This window comes from Delphinus delphis, chromosome 3 (assembly GCF_949987515.2).
Source record: "Delphinus delphis chromosome 3, mDelDel1.2, whole genome shotgun sequence".
Taxonomy (NCBI): domain Eukaryota; kingdom Metazoa; phylum Chordata; class Mammalia; order Artiodactyla; family Delphinidae; genus Delphinus; species Delphinus delphis.
In genome coordinates this window covers 119723355-119740121 of record NC_082685.1, presented here as the reverse complement: position 1 = coordinate 119740121, position 16767 = coordinate 119723355, and the positions used below count along the sequence as shown (strand labels likewise).

Sequence of the window (16767 nt, the reverse complement as noted above, 5' to 3'; positions counted from 1 at the left end):
TGGTTCCCCCTTAAATTTTGCACCCAAATCAAGTGCCTCATTCCCCTTACCCCAGCCCCCCGTCTTGTGTCCTTAACCAAGAACATCTGGGAAAACTTAGGCTCCTGTGCAGTATTACACGAAAAAATCCCCTAAGACTGGCAGAGCATTTGCAGTGAAGGTTTATGGCTTTCCTTCACTATTCCTTTGTCTTTCCTGCTTTTCCTGGGGGTACAGAGGTAAAGAGCTGGTCCCCAAGTTTCTACTCTGTTCCACTAATATGCCCTCAACCAAAGGGCTAATCAATTCTCATTGGTTGTTAATCAATTTTTACTTTGGTATCCAATCACAATTTTATAACTATAAGCTACTATCTCTAGCCTAAAATGGGTTATTCAGCTTAATCCAGGCCTTATAAATGCAACACCTGAGTACAAGAGCTCAACTCTCTTGTCTGCCAATGCAGATTTCAGAAGATCAAGCCCTGCATGGGTGTCACCCTTTGGACCTTGAGAAGAAGGCCTAAGTCATTACACTGCCAGCTTCCCTGTTCTCTATCTGCATTTAATGATTTTGTCCCCTCTCTGTTGCTGGTATAATCTTTGCAATACCCCCAGCCTCAACAGAAACTACTGCTCACTAAGGCAGCTTACTGTGTTCCCAGTGGTGAGTGTGCCGGGATGCTTTCTTTCCTCCACTAGTTTTTCATTGTAAATGTGCTATCTCAGTTGCTGTCCCCGGTGAATAGGCTTTAGAGAGCTGGCCTGGGAACCAAACCACCATTTATCTCACGGTTCCTGTGAGAAAGAAGCTTCTAAGGACCAGACATTCAAATGAGAAGAGCGTTTGGACCGCAGCCCACCTGTAAGTTAGGATCTGTAACATAATGAGAGCGAGAACACCAGGTAGGTAGAAAAAGTCTCCTTGGTTCTGAAGTGAGGGTGGCCAATGTGCAAAACTCCTAAACCCTGGGGGAGGGGCATCCTGGCAGGGGTGTCTTTTTTTTTTTTTTTTTCTTGGAGCTATTTGCACTGCAGAGGCATTGTAGAATCCTTGGAGAAGTAGGGATTAAGGAGGTTAACGAAGTCAATTTGATGGCAAGATTCATTTTTCAGCCTCTTCTTTTAAATTCTTTGTTCTCTCTTTGTCATTTAAAATAAGCTTTGAGACTTTATCTCCAACTTGTTTCCCAAATGGCTACATTACTGAGAACTCAGACCCAAGCACAATGTCCGAGCTGTGGGGGAGAGAGCTGGGGAGCTGGGGTCCTTGGCACTGCCAAGCTGTGGGAGTTGATGACCTCCTTTTAGGGTCAAGGTGGGAGGTGCTTCAAAGGATGCTCATGAATGGAAGTGATGGCGTCCTAGTAGGTTACTCTCCTGGCCCTTCCCTGCCATGGGTCCTCCTCAACTTCTAGCCACCTTCCGTGTGAGGAAAAGGCTCTGTGTCTCTCACAGCTGCATCTGGCCCTCTGGCCCTAGTCAGTTTACCTTCCCAGGAGACTTACTAGTTCTGGGATTCAGCAAAGCACAGGGAATCCCTACCCAGCTCCAGGAACCCATCTGAAAAGTCTGGTCACTAACAAACAACAGTTCCTTTACTGAGGGCAATTTTGCTAAACATCTTTATTTTCTATCTCTAGAAATCTTCAGCACTAAATGTGCTGGTATTTCCACCTAAGAAGAAATCTAACTGAAAATATGAGCAGAACGATGAGCAGGAATACAAATACGACAAGAAAGAAAATGCCCATACCCGTCATCCCACAGGACAGTTTGACATCAGACAGCTTAACTCCCCTTAAAGGTGGGGGATTTGCACACACGGTCTCCTCCGAGCCCTCGAGTTTATGCAGGTTTTCTTTGTACCATGTTATGAAATGGATATTTGAGCAAGTGCAGTCCAGGGGATTGTGACTTAAATTAATGGTGCTCTGCTGAGACAAGGTGGGGAGGAGATGGGATGGGATGATGCGAATGTTATTGGCGGCCAGATTGAGGTAGATCCCCTTAAGAGGGCTAAGAGCATCCATGCTATCGCCTGTCAGGCTGTTGTGGCTTAAGTCTAAGTGGCTCATTTTCCCAAGGCCGTGGAATGCTTGCTGGTCTATGGAGAGGAGCTCACAAGAGGATAAAATCAGAATCTCCAAGCTACTCACTGTCTGAAGTAGGTTGGTCTTTGAGAGGCTCCCATCTTGAAAGTGATTCCCCTGTACATTCAGATGCCGGAGATCCAGCAGGCCTTCTAGAAGGTGCCGATTGCTAGTATCAAGGAGGCAGTGAGAGAGATTCAGAACCCGCAGGAGATGGAGGTTTTGGAAAGGACTTTGTGAAGGCTTAACATGCAGGTGGGTAAAGGCCAAATCCAGTAGTTCTAGCCAAGGACATTCTTTGAACGCCTGATCCTCGAGACCAAGGGGCTCATTGTAGCTCAGGTTTAAGTACTGCAAGTGGGGCAGGTTTTTGAGTTGCAGATTGCAACAGTCAGAAGCCTCAATATCACTGTGACTTAAATCAAGTTTCTGAAGATTTTCTAGTTTTTCCAAACACCTGACACCGAGGTCAAGTTTCTTCCTGTTGCCTTTGACAGAGAGGTCTGTAAGGGATGGGAAACTGGCAGCATTGATTTGACACAATTGGTCAAAACTATTTGCATTGAGAACTAATTTCTTGAGAGAGTTCATACCCTCAATTCCAGAGGGTAATCCTGTCAAGTGAGTTGCCGTCAGATCCAACTCCTGGAGTCGAGTGAAGCACCGAAATGTAGAAGGTGAGAAGCCACTGAAATGGTGCTTTTGTAGGTTGATGCTCTCAACAGCCATGTCACAAAGTCCCTCAAATGTGGCTGAAGTGAGGTCTTGGTCATCAGTGTCCTCAAATGTCCCCAGCCAAAGAGACTGAATAGTAGAGTTCTGTAGACCTTTCAATATAACAGACAAGTTGAGAGACCCTCCAAATTTCAAACTTTGAAAGATTTTTGAATTGAAAGCCCCAGGCTCAATGCCTTTAATGTCATTGCCATTGAAGTCAAGGCTTAGGTTCGTGGCCTGTTCCAGAGCGTTTATGTCTTTACTAGAGATGTAGTGTATAGCATTATTCTGAAAATCCAGGACTTTCAGATTCTGTGTTGGGAAGTTTTCTGGGAGATTAATGGAGGAAATACAGTTGCTTCCAAGATGCAAACTTTCCAAGTTTTCCAGGTTGTGCACTGGGATAAACTCAAGACTGGATATTCCTGTTTGGGTTAAGAAAAGATGCTTCAGCGACTTGGGCCCGGTAAGTGATGTTTCTGCCATGAATATCAGGGGATTTCCAGTTAACACAATGGTGTTCAGTTGATGATGGTTTTGAAAAGTATCTTCATGTACCCAGTTAATCTGGCACCTTAAAAAGATAACAGTATTTAATAAGAATTAATTAGGGAAAAGAAAAAAATTCTGTCACAGTGACCTATAGTAACAAAGCCATCTTTTGTGTATAGTAAAAACAGTGTACGTTATTATTCAAAGTAAAACATAATAAACTTTCTTCAGTACCCACAGATGGCCTGTTGAGTTAATGACTAGCCTCAGATCTGAACACTCTGATTTAGAATTTTTTTCCAGATATTTTAGATTGAACTCTCAGAGGTTTGTGTTTGGAACAGTTTAGTGGTTTGATTGTAGGCAAAATCAAACTATTATTTACTGTTATAAGTGATATAAAATATGTCTTATATACTACATAATGTATAACATATGCTATGTAAAGTATGAATCTGTGTCATCCTGGGCAAGTCACAACTTTTTTCAACCTCAGTTTTTTCTTCTCTAAATTATAGCAACGATGATTACTTTGTAGAATGGTTGTGATTCAAATGGTATATATGAAAATGCCCCACAGAAATATGGAACACTAGAGGTTCAGAGAAACCCATCCTGATAGTACACTTAAAAATACTGGATTACACACACACACACACACACACACACACACACACACACACACCTCCCCTGAAGGTCAGTAAGGGAATTACTTAGAAATGCATTGTCAAAGGGAAGCTTGAATCCATAGAACCAAGGGAGTTCTGGAGCTAGTTTTGTCATATCTGTCAATACTTGCCAATCCCTAGTGGCCTAGAGCCTGGGTGTTAATGAGCCACATAGACCAGTGTCAGGAGACAAACTTGGGGACAGGATAGGAGGTCTTATCAAAACCTGCAAACTACCAAGACCCTCAAAGGATCCTTTCAGTGGGTGAACTTAAAAAAGAAAACTCACAGAGGGAGACTTTTAGGATATGCTTTTGTCTTGGCCTTGGCTCTGGGTAGAACAGCAACAACAAGAACAACAAGAAAAGTCTCCTCTGAGATCCTTTAACCAGAAGCTTCCACCTATGAGAACTGTAGCCTGAATTTATGCTACCTCTGTGGACTTCCCCAAAGAAACCCAAGTGGAAAATTTAGCTTAAAGCAGTTGCAGGATGGTAGTGACTTTAGGTAACTAGCAGAAGTAAAGAGAAACCTTTTCTGGAGTCAGGTACTTACTGAATTTTTTATAAGAAGAACTTTCAAATTTACATAAAAGTAAAGAGAATAGTACGATGAACTTCCATATATCTTTCACACAAATGCAACAATTCTCACATTTTTGCCACATCTGCTTCTTTGCTTCATCTATACCTACTTCTCTCTCCTAAATTATTTTATGTCAAATCCTAGGTGTCCATACATATTTCAGTATGCATCTCCAAAAAAAAGGCTTATTTTCCATAGCCATGATGCCATTGTCACACATGAAAATATTAGTAATTCATTGGTATTATCTAGTTCCAGGAAAACATTTTAAACAAAGATTTACACAAAGTTCCACATGATAAGTGAGCTCAAAATAAAATTCAATAAACACATAAGGAAAACACATTAGCTTAAGTCAGCCAAAAAAAAAAGTTCTACAGAATCAGATTTTAAAAGGTAGCAGATGCCAGAGTTATCAGATATATCGGATAATGTGTATGTATATATATATCATATATATGATATATAAAGAATATATTACATAGCTGATATGTACTGAATATTATCAGAACATATAATAAATATGCTTTCGTCAAACATATGTTTGATATGTTTAAAGGTAACACCAAGAACCAAAAGTATGATGAAGGAAAAAATATTAAAACTGATCTCATATATTTGTAAAATGGAAAATCAGTGAAACTTATTGAAATGGGAGAAGTTAATAATTGAAATTATAAGCCAATGGATAGTTTATACAGGAGATTAAACACAGTTGAAGAGGATATTAATGGACTAGGAGTAAATATGAGAAAATTACCTAGAATGTAGTCCAAAAAACAAAGAGTTGGAAAACAAGAAAGAGAGATTAAGATATATAAAGGACAGATAAGAGGATGCAGTATAAGTCTCACCAGAGATCCAAAGGAGATACAGGAGTGAATGGGGGCAAACCGGAGTTCAAATTGATAGTGGCTAGAATATTTTAGAATTGATGAACGACGCCAATCTCAGATTCAAGGAGCCTGACGATCTACACAGTGCATCACTGTGATATTACAGAATTCCAAGGACAAAGCGAAGCTATTGGAACTGTCCAGAGAAGAAAAGACAGATTGCCAACATGCGAAAAATAACTAGACAGATAGATGACCTCCCAACAGCAACAGTGGGAGACTGGAATGATAGCCTCAAAGGGCCAAGAAAAAAACAACTGTCCACCTAGAATCATATGCCAGAAAATGCTATCTTTCAAGAATCCGAGTGAAATAAAGATATCTTCAGAAAAACAAAAACTGAGGGAGTTGACTGCTAACAGACACTCACTAAAGAAATGTCTAAGGAGGTGCTTTAGGAGAAAGGAAAATGATTCCAGAGAGGAAGATCTGAAAAGCAAGACAGAAGAATGAGAAAAGGGGATAGAAAGCAAGTTGGTAAAGCTAAGGACACCACGACTGTGTTAAGTAATAAAAACAGTGCCTCATGTGTCCAGATAACAGGTGGGGAGGGGAGCAGAGGAGGAGGTTTTAGAAAGTATGAGGTCCTATTTTTATCACTTTTTCAAAATAGCAGTAGAGGAAACTAAAAGTTCTTCAGCTACAAAAGCTATCCTGGCCCAACACTTCTTAAAAATGTGGTCAAACTCATCTCATCTGAAAATGAGAAATGATAAAGGAGAGGGAAAGTAAATTTCTTTGTGGCAAAACTAGGTAGGTAACAGAAAGATCTGAAAGGGCAAGGCTTTCTCTCAATTGTGTCTAACGGAGTCTGGGCTGGGAGGTAGCCTAGGGTTATTTGGGGGACTCTGGACTGGGAGTCAGGAGAGCAGAGTCCCAGTTTCCTTCCCTTGTGACCTTAAGCAACCTCATAAAATCTCCTTGAACCTCTGTTTTCCCATCTAACACAAGTGGGATGGCAGTATGTACCATACCTACCTCCCAGTGGTTGTTATGCAGATGTGAACGTACAGTTCTATGTATGTGAATACTCTCCTGCTCTGTAGAAGCTTAAGTTGAAGGACCAAAGTAGAATAAGTAGAGCTGCTGCAAGGGGTGCAGACCTCATCCACATACAGAGCCCTTTCCCCCATTACACACACACACACACACACACACACACACACACACACACACACACACAAACACACACACACACACACACACCAGCTGCATTTCCCTTTCACTCTCTTCCCTTATTTTCTTATGATACTTCTGCCTGCTGGTTCATAAGCACTGGTTCAGCATTTAGAATCCTAATTCTGCCTCTGAAACCAAATAATGGAACTCTTTTTTACCAACTTTCACGAAAAAATTAGTAGATGGCATGTATTTCTCCTCTAATTTTTTTCTTAAAATGTCACACCCATTAATAGTCAACTATGTTAAAATATACTATGATGTGGCATCTGATCTAGTAGAAGATTTATTTTCAGTTTTGTTATTGATATTCCTTAGAACTTCATAAACAGCACTGCTGACACAATCTAGTTTGAGAACAAGCCACTTTCCTCTCCATTGATTGGTGCTTATTTAAATTATATTTTACGTGTATAAAAATATTTCATGGGAAAGGGTAAACATGCAGAATAAGCATGTTGTCCCTGTGCCCCAAAAGAAGGTCGTGGAAACAATTTGAATGCAAGTTGTGTTTTGACCTAAGTAGAACATCAAGCACAGGCAAAGAACTCAGATACATACCTGGTCAAATCCAAGAAGATAAGATTTATGAGTCTGCTGAAGGTTATATTTTGAATTGCAGGCAAGAAGTTAAAGCCGAATTCCAAAAATTCTGTTGTATTTGGTAGAGTGTCAGGAATCTCTCTGAGACCTAAATTTTCACAGTTATATGTCTTGTTGGCTTCTTTCTGATGAGAGAAACAATGTAAATTAATATCAGACAGTATATGGTATATGGTTGACTATCTAGCAGAATTACATATTTTATCCTTTGAGCAGCAGTCTTACTTCTAGGAATCTTCACCAAATATAATACTTGGAAAAACACAAAACGACTTATGCCTAACATTATTCATTTTAGTATTTTTTTACAATAGCAAAATATTGGCAATAATCAGATTATCCATCCACATAGGACCACTTGAACAAAATATGGTGTATTCACTGAATGGAACCCTGTGTAGCTGAAAAAAGGATAAGCATGATCTCCATAAACTGATAATGGAGTGATATACAGGTTTATTGTAAGGTGAAAAAAGCAAGGTGCAGAACGTCTATTAGTATATATTGTATATTGTATATGGTATACAGCATGCTACCTTTTGTGTAAGGAAGGTATGTGTGTATTTTCCTACATTTACAAGAAGAAACCATGGGGAAAAACCGCAAACTGGTTATATTTAAGGGAAAGGAAGGAACCAGATGGAGGAGCGGGGATGAAAACAAGGCTTCCCTGAGCGCAATTTTATAGTTTTGATTTTGGATGCATGGCAATGTTTCCTTTCACTTTGAAACAAACAAATCAACTCTAGATTAGCTTCGACAAAAGAATACGATCGGATATTACATTCTTTGTGATGTGATGCAGTATGAAGTACACAGCACCGCCTATGAAGTATTGCCAAAAAAATTTAACCTTAAATCCAATCAAGACTTTAGGCCTAACTTTCAGTCTATACGTGATTTGGGGGATCTCAGGTAAACAGCACCACAAGGTAGCAGTCAGCCAAAGGCAGAAGGTGGAGCATTCCATAGCATGACTGACTTCGTTTTATCAGCATGTGAATGATGTTTGGCGGAAGTGGAGAGCAAGGGAGTGAGATGAGAGAGGAGGCTTCTCTTATAAAAAGAGACAGATACGAAAGCTACTTCAGAGACATGACCAAAAGATAATAGAATAGCCCTTCTTTTCTAAATTTTTTATTGAAGTATAATTGACTTACAATGTCATGTTAGTTTCTGGTGTACATCAAAGTGATTCAGTTATACATATATGTATGTGTGTATATATATTATATATATATATATTCTTTTTCATATTCTTTTCCATTATGTTTTATCACAGGGTATTGAATATAGTTCCCTGTGCTATACAGTAGGACCTTGTTGTTTATCTGTTTTATATAAAATAGTTTGCATCGGCTAATCTCAAACTCCCACTCTAATCCTCCCTCACCGCTACTCCCTTGGCAACCACAAGTCTATTCTCTATGTCTGTGAGTCTGTTTCTGTTTTGTAAATAAGTTCATTTGTGCTGTATTCTAGATTCCATGTATAAGTGAAATCAATGGTATTCGTCTTCTTCTTTAAGACCTACCTAGTATGATAATCTCTAGGGTCCATCCATGTTACTGCAAATGGAATTATTTCATTCTTTTTTATGGCTGAGTAGTATTCCATTATATATATATATATATATATATATATATATATATATATATATATATATACACTACATGTTCTTTATCTATTCATCTGTTGATGGACATTTATGTTGCTTCCATGTCTTGGCTATTGTAAATAGTGCTGCAATGAATATTGGAGTGCAGGTGTCTTTTCAAATTATAGTTTTGTCTGTATATATGCCCAGGAGTGGGATTTCTGGATCATATGACATAGAGTAGCCCTTCTTTAGATGCTGATTCAAATAAAGCATTTGGGAAAAGACATTTTATCAGGGAACTTTGAATGAGGACAGGATATTAGTGAATACTAAGAAACTGTGAATTTTGTTAATAATAATGACCTTGCCGTTATGTAGGAGAAATGTTCTTATTTTTAGTTGCATTTTGAAGCATTTAGAGGCAAAATGACATGATGCTTGGGATTTGCTTTAAAATACTTTGGCAAGAAAAGAAGGAGTGGATAGCAGAAATCAGTGGGCAAAACGTTGATGGTTGTTGAATGTGGAGTGATGCACGCAAGGTTCCCTGTAACTAAGTGCTTTTGTACATATTTAGAAATTTTCTTAATACAACCTGTTTTAAAAAGAACTAGCAGCATGGCACAGATCTTAGGTCATAGGTCTTGTAATCTTGAAGAATGACTGAGTTTTAAATCTCTGGAACTGTAGGCTGCTGATACGAGACCTAACATTTGGGCACAGCCCTGCACATAAATTCACAGGACTTCCTCATTCTGAGTCCCCAGGAGAGTCAGGTGTTCTGACGTCTGTTGTTTACTGCTTGCTAGAAGTGCAAACTCAAGTTATAGATCTTGGACTAACTAGGTAACAATGGGAAGGGGTTAGTTAGAAGCCTATAGAATTGTGGGCTCATAATTTATCTGGATGATGCCTTAGGGTAAAGGATCGTGGGGCAGGTATGAAGGTCTGTTGGGGTATGTTTTGCATGGGGAGGCTCCAGGGAAGGAAAGAAATGATCTCCAAGAAAAGTACACTTGGGGATACAAAGAAGAAAGACATCCCAGAACCATAGGCCATCTCTCAGCTCATCTCAGGCTCCATGTGATTTCATCCAACCTTTCAGGCCCTGCTTTCTCTGTGCCACACAGGGGTCTCACTAGATGCCCCACTGAGACTGCCCTGGACTGGGAAAGACCTGCCCCATGAAAGTCTAAATCAGCAGCTGTCCTCATCCTGAGTTGCAAACAGGTCTGCTTAGTTAGAAACAGAAGATGGCACACATCCGCCTTTGCTCTGAAGTGTGACATTTTAGAGGTGTTGCTAATTTAACTGCTTTTTCCTTTATCCACTCCAACTTCTGATTAGTTGGGCACTTTTTTGTAGGTACAGTGAGCATGCTCATTTACAGGAAATCACTGGTTTCCTTCTCTATTGTGACAATATTAAGAAAGTCACTGATGTCATTGCCACATAAGAAAGTCATTGCCACATTTATATTTTCTTGTAATCCATAATTGTTTCGTGGACCCAAAGCCCTTCAGGCACTGCCACAAATCTACCTAATGCCCTTGAAATGCACACTTTGCATTTAAAACATATTTGATTGACTGGTGGGGGAAAACACATGCTGCTAGACCCCTCTTTGGTCCCCCTGAACATGGAAGACCTAGAGAGAAGATGTATGTGCAGCTGCTAAGGTCTGGATTAGCTTTGAGGAGACATTTTTCTTTTCTGGTCTCCACTGGCATAGCTGATGTCATATATACGTGGACAAAGGGGGCATTTTCTCAATTCATCTCACTCTATTCTGGTCCGTTAGCAAAAGACTCGACGTTGGCAATTCCCTCCTTTTCCAGAATATAATGTGCCCGTGACAACTAAATTGTACGCTTTACTAAGCACTTCACTGCATTAATGTGATTCCCAAAGTTGGAATGGAGTACTAGCTCTCCTGAGCCAGTGGCCTGAGGGAGCGCCTAGCAAATGGAAAGGAATAGCTCAGTTTCAACCCAGTGAAAACCCAAGAACCAGTGCATGACACTTCCCGGGAGTACTGAGAAGTCCACCACCACGAGCCAGGGTCGTAACGCTCAATAATCTCTAGTTACATAAACTGCAATGAACTATCTGCCCTTGATTCCTAAAGAAAGACGCAAATGACAAGAACCGCAGCTCATAAGAAAATTTGAAAACCAAACACATTTCAGAGACTGTTCTGGGCTCTTGTGCCACGGCTTTCACAGCCACACTCCCGTACAATCACTGCACCTCATTTCCGTGTCTCTTTTGTCTCCTGTAATCTGAAATGATTCTTCAGCCTTTCCTGGTCTCTCCTGGCATTGATTAATTTTTTTTAAGAATCCAGGCTCATAGTTTGCAGAATGTTACTCCTTTGGGGTTTGTATGTTTCCTCATGATTTGATTCAGGTTATACATTGTTCATAGAACTACATCGGTGAGATTGTATCTTATTCACTGTCAGTTTTCACAGCAAAACTTTCTAGGGGTGAGTTCTGATAGCATAGCACAGGATTCCCGGGCAGCAGAATGATAATACAACGGAGCAGGAAAGGACAGGGTGTAAAAGAGGATTGCTGGGTCCTGACTGTGTGGCCACTGCCATTTTGCCCAGGGCTGGGCCAGCTGTGAGGACCACGGGTTCAGTTGCTTTTCTAGGCAGACACCCACCACCGCTTTTGCAGCTCCTGTGGTTTCTCTGAGCCCCACATGACCACTTTTTATAGACCCAGACTTCATCGCTAGACCTCAGTCTAGGGTCAGTTTCCAAAGTCACTTTCTCATTCTTCTGCTTTGGCCATTCCATCGCAGACAGGACCCTTCTGGATGTGAACTTAGGCAGCCAGCAGGGCTGAGACAAAGCCAGCTGGTATTCAGGACAACTGCCCCATGCCCGTCCCTAATCCACGTCATGGGCATTTGCACTGGGACCTGTGCCAGTCACTTCATCTCCAGCTCTGCCTCAGAGCTGTGCCTTTACACAGAGCAGGACTCCCAAGTGCTACATCTTTGTCTGCAATCCCTTTTCCCTCCAGGTATTCATTTGCATTTTTTCAATCAGGATCTTATTTTGCTTCTTTCTGCTGCATCTCTAACCCCCTGCCATTCCACAATATTTTCTCTCCTCACAAGTGCTGAGATCATTTTCTGATTTCAAATTCTCTGAGTTTCACGCAAGTGCTAATCCCACTTGTTGGGATGTCTCCTCTGCACTTGGTACCCACAGCAGCCAGCTCTGCCGGGAGGAGTCTGGGACACTGAACCCCAGCCCTCCCTCGGTGATCGCTCCTCTATCCAGAGATAGCAATTTGACTGAGCCAAATCACAGAGTAATAATGACTCTCTGAAAATAAAACAAAACACTCCCAAGAGGTCACAGCCCTAAAACTTGGTTGTCAGTCTAACTCCTCCAGGCAAGGGGCACTCCAATTATAAGTGGTTCTTTTTCTGTGTGTCTTGAGGCAGACTGCCCAGGTTCAAATTCCAGCTCTCAACTACCAAGCTGTGTTCTCTGAGCCTCCTTTTTTGCCCAGCTGTAGATCGAGGATAATATCCCCTGTTGGCAGACCAACTCTGAGGATTAATGAGGTAATAATGTACGTCACTCTCACAAGAAAAGTTAGCATTTCCCTGGATCATCAAAACATCATTGTCATCGTCTAGAGCTATTGGGAAGCCCTTGTATCCATGAACTTGGAGTTCTCTTAAAATAGAGCTCTACTTAAACACTCTCCCCATACCTAGACCCAAAAGACTGTCTCCTGCCATGGTTTTAACGGGACAGAATAGTCAAGATGAGCCCATCTGAAATGAGGAGGCATGCCTACACTCCCAAGCAATTATTCAAGAGCACATCTAACATGTTACCTGAGTGCAAATCACAGAACACTGAATTCCAGCTACTCTTTGCATATTGGTCAGCCTCCAGAAACCTGGTCATAGATCTAATTTTGTTACTTATGATACACATACCTACATGAATACACACACAGAGCATTTAATCATGGAAGGTTCTGTGTGGAGTATTTGCGAGTGTTCGTTATAATATTTTTAGAATATTTTAGAATTTGTCAAGGTTTGACATTTTTTTCAAACAAAAAGTTTTATTAAAAAATTCATCCTGACTCTTACCTCACATCATAGGCAAAAAGCAATTCCAGATGGACTGTAAATGTACATGTGAAACTTAGAAATAAATACCGAATGATAAAACTTCCAGAAGAAAACATAGGATAATATCTCCATGGCCTTGCGTTGGCAAAAACTTCTTTTTATTTTTAAGTTATTTATCTATCTATCTGTCATCTATCTATCTATCTATTTATTTAGGCTGCGCTGGGTCTCCGCTGCTGTGTGTGGGCCTCTCACTGCTGTGGTCTCTCCCGTTGCGGAGCATGGGCTCCAGGCGGGTGGGCCCCATCAGTTACCGCGCGTGGGCTCAGTAGTTGTGGCTCGCGGGGTCTAGAGCACAGGCTCAGTAGCTGCGGCACGAGGGCCCAGCTGCTCCCCGGCATGTGGGACCCTCCCGGACCAGGGATCGAACCCGCATCCCCTGCATTGGCAGGCGGACCCTCAACTACTGCGCCACCAGGTAAGTCCCGGCAAAAATTTCTTAAACAGAACAGATATGCACTGAAAATAAACAAAGGAACAATGGTAAATCAAGCAATATTACAATAAAAGGTTTCTGTTCATCAAAAAATGTCAAGAGAGTGAAAAGGCAAGCCACAGAGTGGGAGAATATATTTGTAATGTGATAAAGAACCTGTATCCAGAATACATGAAGAACCACTACAAAAACAAAAAACAAAATACAGACAACGTAAGAGAAAATGGGCCAAAGACTTGAAATAGGCACTTACACACACACACACGCACACAAACACACACAAGGATACATAAATATTCTCAATTTAATTATTTATCAGGAAAATTAAAAATCCCAGTGAAATACCGCTATCCATCAGAAGAGCTAATGTTCTTAAACAAACAATAGCAAATGTCAGTGAGACTGTAGGGCAATCAGAACTCATAGCCATTGCTGGTGAGAATAAATGGGTACCAACCCATCAAAAAACTGTTTGGCAATATTTACTGAAGTTAAACATATGTGTACCCTATGACCAAATACATCTACTCCCTATTATACATCTAATAAATATTTGTTGACTAAAGACCTAGGTAAGAATATCCAAAGCAGCAACGTTCATAATAGGCAAAAAATTGAAAACAATGCAAATGTCCACTAACAGTAGAATGTATAAATAAATAGTTTCACTAATAAAACAGAATACCATTCAGTGATTAATGGAGCACATGATGGCCGCACACAACATCATATATAAATATCACGTGTTTGATATGGAGTGGAAGCAGCCAGACACAGAAGGGTACACACTGTATGGTCTCATGTACACAAAATTCAAAAAGAGGCAAAGTCAATTTTTGGTGATATAAGCGAGAGTACTGGATGGTCTTGGGGGCTAGTGACCGGGAGGAGACAGGAGAGGGCTTCTGAGGTGCTGAGAAAGTTCTGTTTCTTGATCTGTGTGCTGCTCACATGGATGTGTTCACTTGGTGAGAACTCATTGAGCTCTACACTTAGGACTGGTGAGCTTTTCTGTATGTATATTTTACTTCAATAAAAAATTTACTGAACTCAAAACAAAACCAAACCCTTGTTTTCAGGATAGGGCCTGATAAATTCATGGTGGTCACATGAGCATATATACAGTATGTGTTAATTTTGCTGAAACTGAAGAGGAAGAATGAATGAGGAAAGGAAGACAAGAGGAAGGAGTGGGCAAGCTGGAGTGAATTTCACCTGAAAAAGGGCCAAACTGTTAAATCAAAAGCTTCCTCTCCTACCACTTCTACTTTATCTCACTTTTCTGAAGCAGGACTCTTTGGGGAAGTGGCCATGTGCCGGGAGGTTGGACAAACGCTCCTTCATGCTAGGGAGCAGGTTTGGAGGTCTGCTCTTTGCACTGGGACCCTGTTGACATCTTATGTCCCAACTGGGATTATTTGGGGGAAATTGTTTGCAGAGGAAAACAACCCTCACTTCTTCCTACTATGAACCTTTGAGATCATCTCCCCGCCTGAGCTTTTTGGTTCCTTTTTCACTGTAAAGAAAAACTCCTGCACACCTCGTTGCCCTTTTAAGGCTCAGATAGGACTGCACGCTGAATCTCAACATTTCCAGGTGGTTTAATCTGGACAAAGACAAATAGTTTGGACTCACCTCAGTGCACATTGGATCTGAGGAGGTGGCGACTTTACAGCTGGCAGAAATCAGCACCGCCAACAGGAAGCAGCCGACACGGGGAGCCATCACAGGACCGAGGCAACCCAGCTTGGTAAGGTTAGCTAATGCCTGGAGCTGTGAAATTGAATCAAGCTATGATGGCCTCGATAATCTGGCAGCCAGAGAGTGCTCAGAAGGGTAATCTGAGAACAAGAAATGCTGTTGACGGCTCAGCAGTTGGTGGATTTTTGCTGCAAAAAAGGGGAAGTCCTTTCTGCATAGTACCCATTCTTGCCCAAAATAGCTGAGCACCCAGCCTCAGAATGGCCCAGTGCATTTCCTGGCCAACATGAATCAGTTGTGCAGTTCCTTTTCGCTGGTCACATGGACTCTCGGGGTCATGGTTCCTAGTGACCCTAGGCGAGCTTCAACGGTTTGGCCAGCTCCAACAGCTTCTGGTCCCTTTCCATCGGAGAGGTTGTGGGAGCAGAAGTCTGTCCTCACGGAGGAGGCCACCTTGTTAGCTGGCCTAGGTGAGTGACCAGGAGAGGTGCTGGGGCACGCTGGAAGGGCAGAGCACTCTGTGGGGGGCAGAGGGAAAGTACCCTGCAGTGGCACCTGCTGGAGCTGGGAACTAGGGCAAGAGGGAGCAGGGTCATCCCAGAAAGGGAGTGGAGCTGCTGCCTTGGCCACCTTCACAGTACCCACTTCTAGTCTTGGTACAGGAGGAGGACAAATCCATCCCTTGACCCCGTGATTCAGGCCTGCTAAGGCGGCTGGAGTGGAATCCCCTCTTGTTCCCTCCCAAGGTGACCCAGGGAAGTAGAGGCCACTTCCGTATACAGAGCAGTCTGACTAAGAGAGAGAAGAGTTAAGGGTGCCAGCCTTGGCTCTATGTTTTCTTAGAAATACCTTCAAAACAGGATTGCACCTACCCTCATTATGATGCAAGATATGGTTGTGACTAAAGAAAGTTAAAGTTCGTGTATTCCTCACTGGGCTGAATTTGGCTACCTCAGACATTGTCTGTTCTCCAGTCCTTTGACATATAGGAGATATTTGGTGTTACTGTCCTCCCATTCCATTTCCAAGAGCCAATTCTTAGCATCAGAGTTCACAATACCTTGAGAGAATAATACTACTACCACTACTGTGTTACAACTACTAATATGATAATTAGAGTAGCTACCATTTATTGAGCACATATTACGTGTCTAAGTAGGTTTTCTTTTGTTTTATAGATATCTCCTTATCATATACTCTATCAAAGAGGTGCTATTATTTCCCCCATTTTATAGATGTAGAAACGGATGCTTAGAGGAATAAATGACCTCTCCAAGACCACACAAGTAGAAGATGGTAGATTAGGGCTTCAGATCCAGACAGTCTCACTGCAGAGACTGTGCTATTACTCCTGATAGTTTAAGAAAGGATTTTGCCTCCTGAAAAAGCTGAAGAGTGTACGGTGTGAAGAAAGTTCTTCATCTGGAGATTTCAAAGCAGATGCGAAAAAGCAGGGGGTGGTTAGAGAAACTATGTAGTTGGCACTGTGCTAGGGCTACTACAAATAATTAGACTTTTCTGGTCACCCCTAAAACGCCATCCTCATCAACAAAACACCTTCAAAGATGCTTTTGGTGAAACGCCGTCCAAGCAAACCCAGACTGATGGCAACCACCTTGCTTTGAAGAAGACACGCATCACAGCGT

The 16767-nt window shown here is 41.6% G+C and overlaps 1 protein-coding gene across 1 annotated transcript; it reads right to left on the bottom strand.

Moving 5' to 3' along the window:
• Positions 1-1626: 1626 nt before the first annotated feature.
• Positions 1627-15145, bottom strand: CD180 (CD180 molecule). The gene is made up of 3 exons (XM_060007021.1): positions 15056-15145; positions 7170-7336; positions 1627-3362 (listed from the first exon to the last, which is right to left on the bottom strand). The coding sequence occupies exons 1-3, from the start codon at positions 15143-15145 to the stop codon at positions 1634-1636; spliced, it is 1986 nt and encodes a 661-aa protein (XP_059863004.1). The 3' UTR covers positions 1627-1633.
• Positions 15146-16767: the final 1622 nt, after the last annotated feature.